The sequence below is a fragment of the Podarcis muralis genome, chromosome 1, assembly GCF_964188315.1.
Source record: "Podarcis muralis chromosome 1, rPodMur119.hap1.1, whole genome shotgun sequence".
NCBI classification, from domain to species: domain Eukaryota; kingdom Metazoa; phylum Chordata; class Lepidosauria; order Squamata; family Lacertidae; genus Podarcis; species Podarcis muralis.
Window position 1 is genome coordinate 97643825 of NC_135655.1, and position 20215 is coordinate 97664039.

Consider the following 20215-nt stretch of genomic DNA (forward strand, 5'->3'; position numbering starts at 1 on the left):
GTGGGATCACACAAGTGTCACCAGTGGGATAAGCCCTGGCATTTAAAGAAAGGTTGTGTCCCAATGGCAGTGCATTGGGTGTGGGTCAATGAATTGGAGATTGTGGCAAGACTCAAAAGAACTGTTGAGCTAGTTCTACATGCTTAACTTCTCTTTGGAATATGTTTCTTGGACAACATCCCTTGACAGCAGATGACAAAAGACCGAGAAAATGAGGGGCTTGTGAAATCATTTTGTGGTATGATATGAAGCCTGCTGCTCAAAGAAAAATGCAAAATAAAAAACCTCAGAGAGGGAAGATCAGCTGTCGAGTTCAGCTTACGTAGCTTTTGGGTCACAGCCTAATTTACCAGGAAAGAGGAAAGCTGTGCATTTGTATTGTACTATCCAAATTCTATCCAACAACCTAAGTATAGCTCCCATACAGAAACTCACTGCCTGCTTTCTTAGGCTGTGTTCAAGGGACAAGGCTTTGCACTAGTTTAGGTTAAAATAAATTCTTTCTAAAAAGACAGAGATACCTTTTATATCATATGTTGAGCTTCGGTTTTGAGAAGCCATTTCCTTGCTTTTACCCAATGTACAAACACTGTCCAAAGGACAGCAAGGTCTATTTTTCAGAAAGCGCAAGAGTTCTGGCCAATTATGTTTGCTCATACAGTAGCGATACAATTGTTATCTCCACTGAGGCAACACACCATCTACTATCCTAATGGGGTTCTTTCACCCTAGTAAACTTTTTCCCCTTCCCCTTTTCCAAGGCTAAACCAGCGAGTACTGTACCTTGAACAAAAATCTGTATCATGTGAAGTGGTCCTTATACCAGAACTTTTCATTTTTGTAAAAAAATAAAAATAAATAAAAAAGGATGAATGTTGAGCACGCCAGGCACTCCTGTCTTCCACTGCCTCCCGCAGTTTGGTCAAACTCATGCTGGTAGCTTCGAGAACACTGTCCAACCATCTCGTCCACTGTCGTCCCCTTCTCCTTGTGCCCTCAATCTTTCTCAACATCAAGGTCTTTTCCAGGGAGTCTTCTCATCTCATGAGGTGGCCAATGTTAATGCATTTACCCCTTTGCAAAATGAATATGCAATCCAAATCCATAGTTCCCACTGAAATTTGGGGAAGAGCCATAGCTTAGTGGCACAGAATCTGCTCTGCAGGTGGGATGTCCCAGGTTCATTCCCCACCAGCTGCAGGTAGGACTGGGAAGGAACCCCTGCATAAAATTCTGATGAGCTGATCCTAGTCTGTAGAGACAACACTGAGCTAAGATAGACCACTACTCTAACTTGGTTATTTCACCAAAGCAGGTCTAGGATAAATAGTTCATATTATAGTTTTCTGGAAGACCTGGAAGAAATTTGTAAATTCCACATGGTTCCCTTTAAAACATTGGAGATGAATCATATATGTAGGGTACATGCATTGCATGAAGAAAGTCCCAGGTCCCTGGCTTCTCCAGCCATGGGAATCTTTAGTAAAAGACAAATGATTTATATGATCTGAAGAGAAACCAGAGTATAGGGATGAGACAGACTCCTGCCTGAAAACCTTGAAAATCACTGCCAGTCAGTGTAAACAATACTGACCTGGGTGGGCCGTACATCTGACTCAATATTAAGACGCTTCCAAGGGGAAATCTGAAAAATCTAGTCTCACCTGTATTGTACTGTATGTGATTTTGAATGCAATCCAGGAGAATCAAGAAGGGAAGTACAATATTTGCATTGGAAAAGTACTGCGCATTCCGTACCCATTGTACTATGTGCACAGCTCCTTCCTTTTTGAGGATGAATTCTTCTTCTTCTACAACTCAGGTGTGAACTTCTCACAATCAGATATGCGCATTGGTCACTGATCTACAGACTTGACAGTTTGTCACATAATTATTAAGATAGCTTTCCTTAGGAGTTTCTTGCCTCCAGCTGAATATTGGCTTCTACTCTGTAACTCCGCTATCAGAGATTTTCCCCCTCCTTTTATCATCTTATCATTTCAAGGGACGGGGGAGGAGAATGAAAAAGGTACCCTGAAGGCAGTATGAATGCAACATTGACTGACTACTCTGTGGTTGGGTACTCCCCCCCCCAAAGCTTTTCAGTAAGATAAAATCCTACTGTCAGTATTTTTAAAACACTTGCAATAGAAAAAAAAGAGACTGGCATATTCAGCCTAAAGACAGTAATGAGATCCAGGAACTTGAGAAGGCATAATAACAGCAGATAGAGTTTTGCAAATGCAAGTGGGGAAGAGGATGGCCTTGTTGATGACCAGTTTTGATGTGCTTCAGATGGAGCTTATGCCCATTTAAATTTATTTGCGCCCAATTATCTGGGGCAAATTTTCAAACTTTTCCAGCTTCTGAGAGATATTTCATTGTGTATCTCCTGGTGAAGCCTCGTTATACTTGTTGAATTCAGTCTGAGTCTCTAAACAAAAGGACCTGACCCACTCCCCTCAGACTAACATGCAAATCACAACTTGGCTTTCCTTCCAGGTTTTCTGCTTCTCTGAATGTTGCGACACAGTTCTTGGAAGTTTCAATGTATCAAAATGTCCATTTAAAACTTATATGTGTATTAGAGGAGCAAATATACATTTATATACCTGTTTTAAGTTTTTTAAAAACAAAGAAACTACAGATTAATATGCAAATGAAACTGAATTAATTAAAAAACCTACAGATTAATATGCAAATGAAACTGAATTATGTATAAAAATATCTAAAAGTGACACTGGGTGGAGAACAAAAATCCACCCACCCCTCACGCAATGCTATGCATTCTGGATTCCTAAAGTGAGGCTGTGAATGGCTGAAAATTAAGGCACAGCTTATGAAGAATGCTAGTAAGCACAGCTTACTTTCATTCAGTAGTGACCAATGGGGTGGTGCAATCAGGGCTGACTAGCTTCTAGACACCATGTGTCACTGCCAGTTACAGAGGGGTGGGGAGCCAAGGCAGCAGAGAGCTTGCTGTGGTGCTGGTACAGTGGTGGGAGCATCAGATTGGCTCTGTATTCCCACCGTGCTAAGCTCCTTGCTGCCTCGGCCTTCTCCCTCTCAGAAACAGGCAGTGATACATGGTATTGGGAAGCCAGGTCAGCAATGCAGACCCACCAATGATACCCTGCTGGCCGCTGATGGAGTTTCAGGGTTGTTTTTTTTGTCTAGTGAGTGTTGATACACCTAGGCCTAGGTGGCAATGGTGCCTTTTGTGGAGTCTTGATCATTGGGTGAAGGCACAGCATCCCATGTGCCTGGCTCCCAGGGTCCCTGGGCCCTGTGTATACAAGTGAAGACCTCTGCTTTGCATCTTCCTGCATTCAAACAGGAGGCTAACATGTGCTCCATATTACTTCTTTCCTAAAGGACCATAAAATGCACTGAATTTCTTGGCATTTCCAGCACAATGAGCTTTTCTCTGAGTTATCCACAAAGATTACATTAAAGTCAGAGACATTTGTAATGGAGATTATGCTTAATTCAGATAGGGTTGCTCTGTGTTTTGTTTTTATTCATAATGAAACTGTCAACCAACGCAAATCCGTGCATATTGAAATATGGAATCTCAATGTGAAAATTCATTCCAAAACATCAGAAACCTTCCTATTAGCGGTGATTATTTTTTTTAAAGAATGTATGTCGAGTTATTGTTCTGGTGTGAAAGGCTGTAATTAAAGAAAAAAACTTCTCTCCTTTTCCTTTCATGGTGGAAGCTAAGCGGCTCTCTCTCTAATCTTAATGCAGAGATAAATCAGTTTATAAGCTTGTATATGGAGCTGATTTTATTTTATTTTATTGCTGTTGCATTTGCAAACAGTGTAACCTATCAGCAAGATGGCCACTGCCACTGGCAAACTTTTTTTAAAAAAAGTGATTTTGCATAAGCTTTTAAAAAAATGTATGCCATCTCACCGCATGAACTTTCAAATTGCTGTGCAGAGCAAAACCTGGCCAGTTTCTTTGGCACATCCTGCTTCCTTAGCATTACCCATTGCACACACTGTGCCTGCTGTAATTTACAGATGGCAGTACCTCCAGGTATGGAATGACCTCTGTCAATATAATCTAAATTGGGCTTAGGAACTGCTACAATTTCAAATCAGATGGAATGGGCTATGGTGAGTGTTTACGAGGTGGGAGGGAGGGGGAGCAGTGGATTATAGATTTATTTATTAAAGCTGCAGTAGTTTTGCAAACATTTCTCTGCCGACACAGTTTCCAGAATGGCCTGATTGGGACCTAAAGTATGGGGAAATGCTCTTATAAGCATTATGAAGAAATGGCCTTAGCAATTTCATCTAAAGAGATGCTAATAAAAGCTCAAACTCCATTGGACCAGTAAAGCTCAATGACTCTATTAAAAGCTATGATATGAACAACATCTTGAAGGAAATTTTGTATTATGCTTGAATGATATCGCTGAGAGAGTTTGAAATGTGTGGAAAGTAGCGTAGATGGATATCAGTCAACTGGAAGCAGAGCTTTAACATTTCCCCCTCTCCTTTTGACTCAGAACCATGCAGCAGCTTTCAGAAAAATAAGCTGATAGGGAGATGAGTGCAGGTTCCTGAAGACTGCACTGCCAAGGGACAGAAGAACGGGCTGATTCTGCCACTAAACCCAACAGATGCCTCAGTTTACATCACGATCAGAAAATACACATGCAGAGCACTGGATGGGTGTTAAGGTCAGTTTACAACTTTGGAGCATCAAAATAAGGTCTCACATACCACAAATCACACACACCTTGTGTTTGTGTGTGTGTGTGTTCCTTTTAAAAGAGCAGCCATGGAAGATCAGGATTACTTGTCCTTGCTAGTGCTATTTGATGCCTTGTCTTGTTTTGTCCTAAACTGTTGTTAATTTGCTGCAATCTAGCCCTTTGCCTGGCTTTAGACCACTTCACCAAAGATAGCCTACATGCCACAGGAGACAACTCCTAAGGGTCGAGGTCCCTTCGCCCCACCTATCAAATATTGGAGAGGGCCAAGCCCCCACCCATTTGATGGGCATTGCCATTCAAATGGTGTGCATGTGTGTGCCACATTATGTGATTAATTATGCAGGTGGGCTTACCTGCTCACACACATACACCATTTTTCTTTCAAGTTGGCACCCCTGCTATCTGCATCTAAAACATAACAGGATTTTTTGAGTTTTATTCTTCAGAACTGTTGTGTCCTCAAAAAAGCCTTCAAGAGCCTATCGAATGCCCCACCCCATCAGATGTCAAGGAGATTAGTAACTTTAGAAGACATCTGAAAGCAGCCCTGTATAGGGAAGCTTTTTTAAGGTTTAATGTTTTGTTATGTTTTTATATATGTTGGAAGCTTCCCAGAGCAGCTGGGGCGAGCTGGTCAGATACAAATAATAAATTATTTGTTATTATTAGGTCATTTACTCATTTCAGACCAAGTTGCTCTTTGTCTAGAGTTAAGGGTTTTCTCTAACCCTGAAATACTTTTCTATTTATGAGAAAATGAGGGAAATCCAGAAGAAGAGTTATGATGCTGCTAAGATGAGAAAATGTCAGGTTTGTACACATGGATTGGTTTGTGAAAGTAAGGCTAGTGCTGTAAGTCCTTTGATCAGACTGACCAAACCTGTTTGTCATTACAGCAGTGCCATGACATGATACACATATCCTTAATCAGTGACATTTTTAGGCATAAGTTGTAAAAGAAGCAATGCTATGATATGTAACAACAACCAAAGTTCTGATAAATAAATTGGATACCATAAGTGAACTTCATCTAATGCATTGGAATGCTCAGGGTTCTAAACTTGATAAATAGCATTTAATAACATTATATTAAAATGTACTCCCACTTGGGGACTGTCTTTTAGATTCAGGCCAAATTCAGATTCAAGAGAACAGTTAATAAGAGCTAAAAACAAACCAACAAACAAATAAATGCAGAGAGATTCAGCTCCTCTGAACGCTTGACCTTGTTTTCAAGAAAGCATTACCGTATCTCCCAATCTGAAATTAACTCCATCCATCTCCACATAGGAGAATGTCTGCAGTGTTGTGTCATGATGAAGCTGTTCTTTCACTCTGGATTTGGAAAGGCGTGACCAGACCACTGCATAACCTATAGACGAATCTGAAGTTGGAGTGCTGAAAGTGCATTTGAGGTAGACGTGGCCTCCCAAAAGCTCAGGGGTGACAAGTGGTTGTAAAGGTGGGAGTTGAGATGCCCCTGTGTACAAAGAAAAACAGAGTGTGGGCATGATGCACTCGAGTGGGGTAATAGTTTAGCCAAGAAATCATTATAATTGAGATAGTACTAGAAAATATAGACTGGCTTCACCAGCAGTAGCTGGCGTAGTAGGGCAAAGCTGTCCTTCCAACAGTGGTGTTGCTGCAGCTCAGCTGAATAGGTGTGGGGTGGGGCAAGCTGCAACTGCACTATAAAAGCACAGGTGTGAATGTGGAACATTTTTCATGGCCTTTTGGATCCCAGCTATTCTGTTCCAATAAATAACAACACATATTAGATGCTAACATTAATAAATTACCTTGGAAGTTGATGTCTGCTCCAGTTCCTCTGGGACCAAAATAGTTCAATTGTGGTTCTTTAACAGCTAAAGAAATAAAATGAGATTAGTATGGCCCCATGAAGTGATAAAACTAGTGTTTAGAGGTGTGTTGTTGTTTAATTGGACTCATTGGACTGAAAAACTTCCAAAGTTCTCATTCATTCCCAAATACAAAATTTATAGTAGCATGCCTGTTGTGAAAGGCATATGTGAATTTAAATGTTCTGCTTCTGTTGCAATAATCAAAGAACTGGACATCTTGAAACAATTGTCCTTAGTTTTGTATATATTTCACTGAAACCCAGGCATTCCTAAGTATGTGTCCCATTTACAATGAATGTGCCAAATACATCCATACTCAGGTGCAAACAGTAAAATGCAGAGAGCACTCTTGTCTTCTGCTGTTGAACCCAGCCAGATGGGCAGGGTATAAATAATAAAATTGTTGTTGTTTTTGCGAGTGTGCATATTATGAAATTCACAATCCAGCCAAGGTCAACCACTGTTAAGTCATACTGATTTCAATAGGAGAGATTTAAGAAAGTTTATTTTAATTATTACATTTATATCCCACTTCCCCCCCCCCCCCCGGATGCTCAAAGTGGCATGACTAATTCTGCCCTCTGCATTTTATCCTTAGGGCAACTATGTAATGTAGGTCAGGTTGGGAAACTATGACTGTCCCAAAGTCACCGAAGCTTCATGGTAGAATGGGGATTTGAACCATGATCTCCCAGGTCTTAGTTCAATACACTAACTTGCTAACTACTACACCAGACAAGCTGTCATTTGGCAAGTGAATATACTTATTTTTCATTGCCATAAAGGAGAAATTATTGTAATTATTTCATATAGTGCTGCCTATCTGCATGATGCTGTACAAAGTACCAAAGGAAACCTCCCTGCATTTAGTAGCTTATAATATATGAGGATGTGGAATTCAACTTTGCACTAAGGCAATTGTTTCATCAGGGCAAGCATTTCATCTGGCCAAAAGGAATAATCTCCCTCTATCCCCCACTGTTCTGGGGGTTCTCTCAACTCTCAACCACTATCACAATTGAGCCAATCTTAGGGAGGGGCATGAGGGGAAGGAGGGGAAACAACTAGAAGTTCTTGCACAGGGCTACCACTGATGTGACACATTAGTTCAACCCAACCCTAAAATCTAAACCAGGGGAAACAACAGAAGAAGGGAACGGAAGTAAAGGTGGGAGTAAACATTGATAAAATCTGGAATTATTTCAGTTCCACATACTTAGGCTTAGTTTTAGTAGGGAATGAGAATTAGGCTGTGCTACAACCTTCATTTAAAAAAGGAAGGTTTTGAGGAGAGTTATGGATAAAAATTGGAATTAGGATCACACAGGTGTTCAGGGAAGCAGTTCCAAGCATACAGGACAGCAATGGGGAGTCTTTTGAGAAACAGAAGTCCAATCACAAATTAATATTTCAGTGTTCCTTTCCATTCAAACTAAGACATGACGGAATGGCAGAAAAGTTCACCTAAATAGCTATGGTTAGTGACTTGCAGAAGGTATGGAAACAGGATTTTGAAAAGCTGATAGCTCTAGTCTTTGTGTTGAATCCATGAGATCCAATTTGTGCAATAAGATTCAGGTCCCAAAGGCAAATACAGAGGAATAATGATCTGTGCCTTTGTGAGTCTCTTAAGGGAGAATCATTTCTAACAATCTATATGCACTTGAAGACTCGGAGTTCAGAAGGTGTAACAGAGAGAGGAATTGCTATCTGCCATTCCTTTTGTTTTTGAAATATAGAATAGAGTCTAGAACTATTTTGGTGGTTTGGCATTTATTTTTGACAAAAGTAATTATAAAGAAGAAAGTCACCAAAAAGCTGTTTTCTAATTCCCTCCCTGGCATCCTTTCAAGGGCTTTCAAATCATCATTTTATCTCTCATAGATCATTTCAGTATTAGATGCCACTCTGTGATGTAAACAAACAGTAATAAACATGCTCAGCCAGTTTGCTTTGCTCTTTAAACCAAATGTGGATGCAAAAGGCTACAATAAAGGTTACGTAGGAAGTGTAACCAAGCTAAGCATACCTTGATAACATGCTGTAGATTAAATTCTGCCAAAGTAATAACAGCTATTCCTCAGAAACACCCTGGGCTGTTGCTGATTGATTAGCTACATTGTCTGCATCTTACTGGGAGCAATGCTTGACTTGCAAGGTCACTGGGATGTGCAGAGCAATAACGCAACCTTTGAACACGTAGGAAGAGAGGTGCATATACAATCTGGGTGACAAATATGGACTGTGCGAAACCCACCTTCCGCGCAGTAGCCCATGCACCCCTGAGTTGGTTGCAAGAGATAAACAAAGAACTCTCCACAATGTCTGACCGATATGGGTATCCGGAACAGACAACAGTCTTTGATGCTTCCGAAAAAGAACTGCCAGGTAGCACAGGCGGTGAGCTGCTTTCTCTCACCAGGGTGCGGGAGGGAGTCAGGCTCAAGCGACAGCCAGACTGGAGCTTGTGTCCCACATTTGTTCATCTGTGGAAATATATAAATCAAATCAATCAAATGGCTGCATTTCTGCTTGGCTTTTTTCCTTGAATATAATTCTTTCCCCTGGAGCGGGGGGTGCAACAGTGATGTTATCAGCTATATTTTGTCCTCTGTTGAGGTGAAGGGCAGGGTATAAATAGGCTTAATAAAGAACATAATAAATACATCAGTGCAGGACTTAGGGACAGGTGTCTAGGGGTCCTCACAGCAGAAGGAGCAGGAGAGCCCCCAAATACAGCAGGAATGTTTTGAAGTAAGTGGGGTAACACCTAAAAACCTTTTCCCCATACAACCAAGAAGTCCTGAGTCTTAAATGACCAGCTCCACCCACCGCACGAGGTGTCGTGAACTGGCAAGACAATGGGAAGAAGGAAGAGGAGGGAAAGGAGTGTATATGAGACTGTGAGACACTGGTGCAAGCTGGGGGTGGGGAAGTAAAAGTTGGTGTAGGAAGTACTCACAGGGTGACTGAGGATGGCAAGGGGATGGGGGGAGGTCAGTGCACAGGAGCCAGAACAGCTGGACCCTTCACCAGAGCCAGGGAGACCCCTGTCTCCACCAACACAGTGGGCTCTGAGGCATAGGAAGCAGCAGGAGGCTGAGGCAGGCAAGGGCCCACAGCCTGGCTCCCTAGCTGGCCAGGTGGGGCTCATTAGCTTTGGGAGGAGGTGGAGTAGGCTCGGAACAGGTGAGGGTCACATGCCTCATCAAGCCCAGATGCTGCAATCAGAATGCAAGCTATAAAAGGGCAGCAGAGCTTGAGGGGCTGTGGCTGCTTAACTGCTCATACTGATGGATTTCAGCTTGGATGAGCCAGGATCTCTGCAGGACTTTGGACATGCCAATTGATCATGGACTGAGGACCTGGCAAACTCACTTGCTGCCAGGTAGGCCAGGGGTTCAGCTTCTGTGGACTATAACCGCTAGTAGCCCTTCTCAAGAATAGGGCAGAATAGGGGAAGGGGGCAGATACACATTCCCCAGGATTGTGGGTGGGGAGGCTAAGCTGCCCAGGGGCCCTGCCAGGGACTGGCTGCTGTTTGGTTTAAGTTTATAACTTTGTTCTAACAAGACTCTTGCTCAGAGCCTCAGACAAGCTCTGCATGGCCCTACTGAGACCATCCCAGAAGTGGGGTGGGTTCTTGAAGTTCTAAGGGATATGGAAGTCACTCCTAACATAGCCTGCCCTCATACTGGAACAGGTAAGGCTTTAGGGTGGCCAGGAGTTATAAGGAATGTTGTCCAATCTTCTTCAACCACCTGGTGGTATTTTGTATATGTGTGCACAGTAGCAGTTTGCCTGTGAGAACCATGTGAGGGAAACCGGCTGGTCTGATCTTTCTGGTGAAAATTAATGGGGTGCCTTACGCTACGGAGGACTAAAGAGTGTGGAAGAACTTGAAGGAAATGTTAAGGGGACTGAAGGCCCAATGGGCATTGGTATGTGCCTCATCTTTTCAACAATTCTTGTTCCATGTGGCAGCACTGACTGCCCTTGTGGGGGGTAGGGGGAGTTGTAGGTTGATCTGATGGCAGCCTCTAGGGCTGACAGCTCATGCACTGCTTTAGAATTGGTGGGTCTCACCTTCAAAGGGTGTGTGTTTGTGTGTGTGTTGTACTTGGTTGGATTCACCAATCTAAAACATATTGGCTTCAGAAGGGGCAGGTTTGTTGTTTGTCTACTTTTCTGTGGTGTGACTTTGCTCTGCAGTGGCTTTCCAGGAATTTTTCATGATCTGGGTTTTTTGTGATCGGGGGGGGGGGGGGCGTTCCCTATGACCTGGGATTGCCTCCTGCCAGCTTTGCTTTGAGTCTGGCCATGTTTTGCAGCCTGTACAAGTCTTTGTGTTACACTTGAGAAGCAATGATTTGGAGGTTATTGACAAGTAAGGAACCTTGTCTTGCTGGCCTGTATGGACTTTGTGATTATTTGGCAACAGTGGCTTGGGGTGACCAACTTTTGGTTGGGTATGTTTCTCTGGTATGGGGATGCTGCTCTAGGGGTTTAATCAGGGTGGTCTGCAAGGTAAATGGGGAGCTGCAGCCTCTTTATTCCTGAGTATGTTCACTAAACTCAAGAGGCCAGTGCTGCAGCAAAAATATTTCAAGCACATTGACAGCCACACTGATGGAAGCGTGACATTAATCTGCTATGATTGTATTCTTGCTCTTTTGTGTATTTCTAATGAACCTCTGTGGTGCAGGTCATGTTATTCATATTTGTGGTCCTCAACACTGTAGCCATTGGAAGAATATTAATTGCCTTGTATCATTATTATTCATCACTGGTTTGTTGTTGTTGTTTTTTTAAAGTGGCAGTTTACAGATGAGACCATCCTAGACATGCTTATATCTGGAATAAGAGATATAACATATTTTCTGCTTCAGAGCTTCAAAGGAATGCATCTTCGTTTGAATTCTGCACATTTGTTTGAGCAAACCATAAAGTAAACAAGAATTTCAAGTGTCTGGAGAAAGTGGGAAGATCTAAAAACTAAACAGTTTTTCCTCCCATCTGGGAAGCTGTTTGGTTTCTCATTGATGCTGAGAGAGCTTTAGTAGCTGAGGTATAAGCAGAAGCTTACTATGGAACAACTAAAACAATATTCAGCAAGTGGAATTGAGGCATAAGTGTGTTTTAAAAGTCCCATTAAAAGCCTTCCACCAGTAATTGTAAGCTTTTTTTGTTAAGATTCCTTAAAAGAAAACATTTTTATGTACATAAAATGTGAAGAAATGAGCACAGAGATTGCATGGTGACACGCCTGCCTTCATAGGCGTCAGGACTAGGGGGCTCTGGGTGCCAAGGCACCCATAAAAATGCGGGTGCTTAGCACCCACAATGCGGGGCTCAGAAGTCGTGTTGGAGCACCGATGCGACCTTCCAGACCACGTCAAAGGCCTTCAAACATGACTTTTGGTGGAAAGAAAGGGAGGGAGCTGGGACTCCCATGTGAGCAATGGAACCAGACATGCCTGAAAGAAGGGAAGGCCATCCAGCTTGCCCATCTCATTCATCCTTATCTCCCTCATTGTCTTCTGCCAAATTCTGCCATTCCAGGTCTAAGCCCCTGGTGTTGTAGGTTTCATAACAGGCACCGGGGAACACTTTGGGACAATACTGGCCTGTCCCATAAGAGTGAGCACCACTTGAGCCAGTAAGGAACCAGACTGCTGGTATTTGAAATCAAAAAGGCGTGCAAGCAGCTTTTAAGGTGATTGCTGGTGGGGAAAGTGGGCAGGAGCTTGGAGCCTCCAGTTCAGGACAAATAATCCTGAAGGGATGAGGGCAAAAATGTTTGATTGTGCAAACGGGAGACGGTAGAACCAGGCAATGTAAATGTGAGGGGACACGATAGAAGTGCAAAGGAGCCCAAGAGCCAAGAGGGGAAACCACATGGGCCAGAGACATTTAGAGAGACACGAGGAAAGGTGTACTAACAATGGTCTCGTTCTGTCTATAAGGGGGAGGGAGCCCTTTTCAGCCCAAGGATGACTTTCCTTTCTGGCCAACGTTCCAAAGGCTGCGTGTCAGTGGCGAGTGCAAAAAGAGACAAAAGGGAGTGGATCAATGAATGCAATCTTTACTTTTTGTACGGTAGGCGAGTTTCTACACACACACACACACACACACACACACACACACACACACACAGACCCTCTGTTTCCCATCTAGACAAGCACAAGGCATTATCAGACTTCAGGGACACATTCCAGCCAGACCAAAGCTCTCAGGCCAGTGAGGGGTGTGACTTAGGGAAAGAGGGATGGCCTAAAGAGGCTTCTGAGGGCCAGAAAGAGAGGCGCCCCCTGGGCCTGAGGCTCACCATCCCACCAGTCAAAGAGGACATGGAATCTGGCAAACTATAAATCCTAAAAGTGGAGGGTTCCTCCACATATTCCTTCACATATATGGGTAGCAATACCAGGCCCCAAGAGCAATTAAGTGCTGGGAACATACTATCTCAGCCTCAGCTAAAATACTCTGTGTGATCCTGAAATCGGGAATGAATTCAATGAGACATCTCAAGGATGAAATGTTCTAACAATGGGTGGGTGGTTTTAATTATCCTCATTTGGGCTGGTTAAATGTGTATTATACTCACGACAAAGTAACAGCATCCTAAAACAGCTGGCCATGGAACAGAGGGCAGGTGACCCTGGCCTGGCCAAGGGACTAGTGAGAGATGTGTCATTGAACTGACTGGGGATAGTGACTGCCTTGCTTTCTCATTCTACATATATGTAAGCAAACAATTGCCAAGCAAGTCCAATGCACTCACATTTGATGTCGAAAGAGAAAACTTCCCAACAATGGGACGATTGGTAAACAGGAGGTTGAGAAAGAAAGAGGGGGAGGGTCAAGCCTCCCCAGGATCTTGGCAAGTTCTTTAAAATAACAAGCTCGGTTAGAATAGCCCAGCTTATCGTATTTATTCAAACTTCCGTAGATGCTGCCGTGTTGGTTGTTTTAATGTACTTGATTTTAATGAATTTTATATTGGGGTGAGCTGCCTTGAAATGTTTAATGAAGGGTGGCATAATAAATAAGCCTGAAAGGCACTTGTAAGAACTGCACAATGAATAAAGGAAGAAATCATTATCACAAATTGGAACACTTATAAACTTATACCGCCAAAATATACACCTTCAAATAGGTGGAAGAAGACTTGGCTTATTTGCTGCTTTAAAAAAATAAATAAAAATTGGCCGTCATTACTTTTTTTTAAAGAGTTTAACAGTTACCCTTTGCAAAGAGGTGAGCACTTTCAAATTGTGCACTATTCTGCCTCAATTTTGGAGCTACGTGAAATAGTGTTGTGCTAAAATGAGACTGGTAAATCTGAGCATTATGTTAGGTTTTGGGGGGGAAGAGACTTTAAAAGAGTGGGGAAGTCCCCCCCCTTTGGTGCAGCCCTGCTGGATTCCTTAAGCAGCAGCAGTAGCAGAAGCTCTTTTGTAGCACACACAAAAAATGGATCGTGTATGACAGCAGGGTGAGAGTGGAGGTCACAGTATAAGTTATGCTGGCTTTATTGTAGTTCTGTCAGCTGAATTTTACCTGGCAGCCCCAAGGCTAAAAGACACAGGGGAAACTAAAAGCCTGCCTGGGCTTTGAGAATAAAATGGTGGGAATGATAAATTAATATCTAGCATTTGCCAAAGCATATTTAATTTGTTTGTTATTGCCTTGTTTGAAAGGCTATTATTATTTTATTTTCTTATTTTCTCTGATGGGAAAAGATTACTTGGGGTTTTTATTGAATTCATAAGATTCATAGGAAGTTATCACAGGACGGATTTAGGCTATAAAGCACAAATCCTTGCCCAGAGATATGATTCTTCATGCCTGAGCACTCTTCTCCTCTTTTTCCCTGTCCTTTCTCAGTGCTCGGCAGATTAAATGGCAGGAATCTAGCCACTGTGTGCCATAAGCAAAGCACACCACACCGATTTCTGCTTCTAACTCAAGGCTTCTGCTTATGACTGATATCCAGGTACTAAAGAGGAAGTTAAGCAAAGTACCCACTGTATTCAAATAATGAGTTAAAAGCAAGCATGACAAACCTTATAGGGAAATTAAAGAAATAAGTGTACCTCTATCAATAGAAAATTAGAAGGTGGAACGTGCATGCATGCAGACATTTGTATCCACATATATATTTTCACCCTTTGTTGGCATTCCCACAGAATTCCAATGGGCTACGGTGGTGGTACTTGCTTTCCGAATGAATAAATGCACATGTGCATGTGTTAGAATCAATCTAGAATTAAAGTTGCAATGTTAGAAGAGAGAAAAATAAAATATGCAGGAAGTATAAACATGGGAGTCTGGGATAAAGAAGCATGTTCAAGAATATCCCATATATATTTTTTTGCAGTATTGGGAATGTATTTTCAGTCATTGTTTTGTACACCTTGACAGAATGGACTTTTTTGTTGTTAACTCGGTCATCAGTTGCCTAGTAAAACTGCTTCTATAGGCACAATCAGTGATGTTGAATGTGATATTTTGGACAAATAAACTCTCCTTCATAATGGTGTCTTAAATATAAAGCAAGTAAAGTTTTATACATAGCTAGTTTTAATGCATGTGCTTAGGAGAGTGATACAGGCAAAGAGGCACTTAGTATAATAAAGGTAAAGGTACCCCTGCCCATACGGGCCAGTCTTGACAGACTCTAGGGTTGTGCGCCCATCTCACTCAAGAGGCCGGGGGCCAGCGCTGTCCGGAGACACTTCCGGGTCACGTGGCCAGCGTGACAAGCTGTATCTGGCAAGCCAGCGCAACACACGGAACACCGTTTACCTTCCCGCCAGTAAGCGGTCCCTATTTATCTACTTGCACCCAGGGGTGCTTTCGAACTGCTAGGTTGGCAGGCGCTGGGACCGAGCGACGGGAGCGCACCCCGCCGCGGGGATTCGAACCGCCGACCTGACGATCGGCTAGCCCTAGGCGCTGAGGCTTTTACCCACAGCGCCACCCGCGTCCCTTACTTAGTATAATAGAATTATATAATTATAGAGTTGGAAGGGAGTCATCTAGTCCAACCCCCTGCAATGCAGGAATCGTTTGCCAGTGTGGGGCTCAAACCCACAACCCTGAAATTCTCTTACTGTACTAATTGAGCTATCCCACTGCTTCTATTGAACTTGGTGGGGAGTGAGCATTCAGATTTTTCACATTGAAATAAGGAGTCTTCTGTCTGCTTAACTTCAGCTAGATTGTGGCCAAGATTTTTGTTATGTGCATGCCTGATCAAGAAGCAGGAAGCGGTTGTATGTCTACGCCACTGGCAGCCAAGGACATCATCCGGGCATATTGATACCTCATTGATTTTTCAGTGAGGTATTTAAATACGCACTTGAGTGTCTCCTACTGAAATTAATGGGAATGAAGTGTTCAGGTTTGTTGGGTGCTGTTCAAAATATCCTCTTGGTGTGGAACACTGAAACTTCTGGAGTTTGGGATGGGAAGCAAAGATATGTTGACACTGTCCAGTAGCACAGGATGGAGATCTCTTGCAGACTCCTTGCTGCTCATCTTTTGATGAAACCCTCCACCCAAAAAAACCTCAATACGTTATCTGCTCTTCAGTTAGGAAGAGCGATATGATCAAGCACCCTTCTCCAAAGCAGGCTCAGAGAAGATAATATGCAATTTCAGAGGGAAGTAGTTTTTTTGGCATTAATGCAATCAGATGCTGATCTCTACCTGGCACCTACTGAGCACTCCTTGAAGGGGTTCAGCTTCAAAGTGGGAATCTGAATGCTCACTTCCTACCATATTTTGTCACTTTTCATTAAAGCATACTGTACTGACATTTCTTAATTAATCCATGCAGCGCCACTGCAAGATAGGTATGTATGTCTTAAATATTATTCATTCCTGGCTAAGCAGCCACTAATCCATCAAATTATTCAACTTAGAATGGACGCATGAAAAAGTGGACGAGCTGCCCATTTCAAGTAAATGGAAAACACACTGGAATTACTGCTGCACCCTGGGATGTCTTATTCCACTTATTCGGGATTTAGATATTCAAAGTGATTTGATTGATTGAACATTCCCAGGTTATATGCAATTGCAAAGTTGTTGTTTTTTTAAAAAATCAAGCTGTTGGACCTATCATTTGGGGTTTGCATAGAAATTATGGTATTAAAAATAAGTAGGAGCTTATAAGAAAAAATGCTGCTGATATTTAAGTGATAGAGCAGCTTCTTCAGCGTTTTGCTGGCTGTTGGTTACTGGTATTGCTGATCAGTGCTTGAGATATTACAAGCTGCTTCATGAAATGCTGCACTTTGTTAATTGGGTTTTTTAAAAAAAGAATAATCATATGGAAATTAAATGCTCTATTTAATCTCATCCAAAAACAATTAATTTCTCAGTGAACTGAGTCTTGATATCGCATGTTCTGAGCACATGATATTATTCAACCAATCAATTAATATGTATTTTGATACATTTCATTCAACTGTTTTCTCCGTTTGGTGTTCGGTCAATATTTTTATCAGTAAATGTTTGTGCGAGATTAGGTTGCAAAGCTTGGAAAATCACGGTAGATTTCACATCTTGAGTAGGCTGATTAATATAATTTAAATGAGATGGTTATTAACTCTGCTGCATGTATTTGGTTCAGCTCTAATGGGCTTACTCTTACTTGACTTAGCAGCAATTAGCATCTGGAAAATCTAGTATGTAGTTGCAATGCAGGAAGCCTTATGTCAAGGCAGTGGAAGATGTTTTAAATGAACAGTTCCAGTGGTCCTGAAATAGACAAACATAATGTGACTGGGGGGGTGATCAGAGACATGGAGCAATTTCACACACTTACCATACAATGGGGTGCATGCGTCTGGTGGGGGAAATGGGCATGTGTGCATGCTCCCACTATACAAAGAAGATATGTGTCATAGGTGACATGAGTGTACATCTACAAATTTCAATTTGTATTCAAAGTTCCCCTTCTGTAACCAGGTTTTTTTCCTGCTTCCCCCTCCCCCATGTGCACTCCTAAATCTCTTCTGAGGTTTCTCCCAGCCCTTTCGAGCAGATTTGGGGATGGTGTGGAGCATGTACAGTTGGAGGAGATGGGGTGGGGCAGCCCCATTACACAAGCATAAGTCTTGGTGCTTGTGCAGTTATTTAGTTGAATGCTACCAATATTTTTCTTAAGGATGAACAAAAATCTCCCAAACCAGGTGTACAATAAATAACTGTGTCATGTGCTGTCTTCTATATTTGATGTGGGAAGGCCACACACACAGGATCCATGCTTGGTGGGTGGGTGACCCAGCCCCAACAAGTTGGGTGACTTTGGTGAAGCTTTGAAGCCATTTTAATTATAGGAATTGTAGCTGGTTCATTATATCTTTGGTTGCACACTTTATGTATTATGCGAATTGATGGTTCTGGCTGCTCAAATGGCAAATAAGGGGTGCGGGGGGGGGGGACACCATGTGAGCCAAACTCAAGATTTATGCAAACATGGATTAGATTGAACATCTGTTTCCATGTGAACATTGTTTGATGTTTTGAGGGGGGGAAGAGTGTCTGCTTAGATTGGAGAAGAATATATGGTGGGTTTCAATAAGAATGATTTTTTTTTAAAAAAATGGATATCATTGGACCTATCAATCATGGAAACTAGTATGCTGCACATTACTGGATATGCTAGCGTTTATGAATAATTGACTGTTAATATTTATGAATCCTAAACATTATTGAGGGGGATCTGACACATTGTACCATGAACACATGTGTGCGCACACACACACACACACACACACACACACACACACAACCAACTTCCAAGATGATTGCTGATCAGCTTGGAAAATGCTGATCACCTGCTTGCGGAGTCCTGAATCTAGGTCTAATCCCTTTCCTACAACTGTTGTCCATTACGGTTAAAGCCAAGAACACTGACTGACTGGTCTTGGAGATTCTGGATGGGGACCTGTGTCCCTTTGACGGTCATTCAATTGACTTTCTAGTACTGTGCTGGATAATTTTTTTTATATGATCAAGTATGTAGTTGCTAGAACATCAAATCTTAAATTCAACATATATAATTACAGCACAGTTTTACATGTGACTACTTAGAAGTAAGTGCCATTGAGTTTAGACAGTGACAATTTAGACCAAAAGAACCACCAAGAAAAGGAATGCTAAGTTTCGTATTTATTTGCTTAAAATCCAATACATCCCACTGGTTCGGGGGTTTATTTGGTACAGTGTTAAATTACGATTCCCCCCCCCCTTCTCATTTCAGTTCAAATCCCATTTCACTTCAGCTGATATTAAATGAAGCCAGCTTTTAGCTGAGCTGCTGCTTGGAATTATGAGTTTATGAATTTATTATTTCATTTGAATTATGAAGTTATCCACAGAAGAAACCAAATAATCTATTATTTAATTTGAATCAAAAAGTCATCCATAGAAGAAGCAAAACCTCAAAGGAGCTGTAGCTTTAAGTAGTTGATTAGAGGGATTGAAGGTGTTTAGAAATGCCCAACACACTGGGAGTCACCCACTTCCCCTGGGACAGCTGGAACATTATCTATGCGCTTCCTGAGAACACCACAAAAGCCCTGCATATTCATGGGTTGCTTCGCAATATGCCAACTTCTCAACCCACATTTTGCATGCAAAGCAGCGGATGTCAGAAAGATGGCTTGGAGCTGTGAACCAGGAAAAGTGTGTTGACTTGTAAATGCTATTTTCAACATGTCAGTGGAATTGTCAAGGTATGAACAACGCAAGAGAGAATTTCATTTGCTTATTGAATGAAGAAATTCACACTCATCTGTTTGCCTCTATGTACACATTTCCAGCTGCTCCTGGAAGAAGTCAGGACTTCCAGGAGAACAAACTCACCAATAGCTTGAGTCAGATACGCCACACAATACAACTAATACAGTAAAATCTTGGTGATCTAGCCCAGGCATAGGCAAACTCGGCCCTCCCAATGTTTTGGGACTACAATTTCCATTATCCCTCACCACTTGTCCTGTTAGCTAGGGATGATGGGAGTTGTAGTCCGAAAACATCTGGAGGGGCCGAGTTCGCCTATGCCTGATCTAGCCCATCCAATATGGAGGGGGACATTTCTTCCAGATCCTAACCATGCATATATCCTTGGTAACATAGGAGGCTAGAATATTACTGAGGAATATATCAGAGGTGAGTTGCAGAAGATTATATCAGAGGTGAGCTGGAATCACACAAATACTGGGGAAAATATTTTTTTAAAAAAATGGTACGAACCTCTATACACTTGGTTGGCATTTCTGCAGGCTTGTTGTCAATCATGAAGCGGTACCATCCTTGAGGAAGGGAATGATCGCAGACCATGTCCTGAATGGCAGTTTCCTGCAATTCCAGGGAATCAAAAGTGATGCTGCGATAAGCATTGTGCAGAACACGATGTCCTTCTGGCAAGCATTCTGGAGCTAACGATAAGAAAAAAGACATCTATTTTGCTGTGTCTTTTCTGTAAATAATAACCAATAAATCATTTGCGTCCTGAGTTTTACACTAAAATTACTGAATTCATGTAGTTAAGTGAAATGTCAGAACTCATACTGGTCACCTCTCTGGTAGTATTTTGAGA

At 42.1% G+C, this 20215-nt stretch overlaps 1 protein-coding gene across 1 annotated transcript in view; it reads right to left on the bottom strand.

Annotated features, from left to right (window-relative positions):
* Nucleotides 1-20215, bottom strand: part of LOC114584522 (von Willebrand factor D and EGF domain-containing protein-like) — a 193440-nt gene that overhangs the window by 138443 nt on the left and 34782 nt on the right. Inside the window, exons 2-5 of the mRNA XM_077935769.1 lie at nucleotides 19870-20054; nucleotides 8852-9080; nucleotides 6532-6597; nucleotides 5980-6212 (exon numbers count right to left, since the gene is read on the bottom strand). Of these exons, the coding sequence (XP_077791895.1) occupies nucleotides 5980-6212; nucleotides 6532-6597; nucleotides 8852-9080; nucleotides 19870-20054 (713 nt within the window). The remainder of the gene's footprint in view (nucleotides 1-5979; nucleotides 6213-6531; nucleotides 6598-8851; nucleotides 9081-19869; nucleotides 20055-20215) is intronic.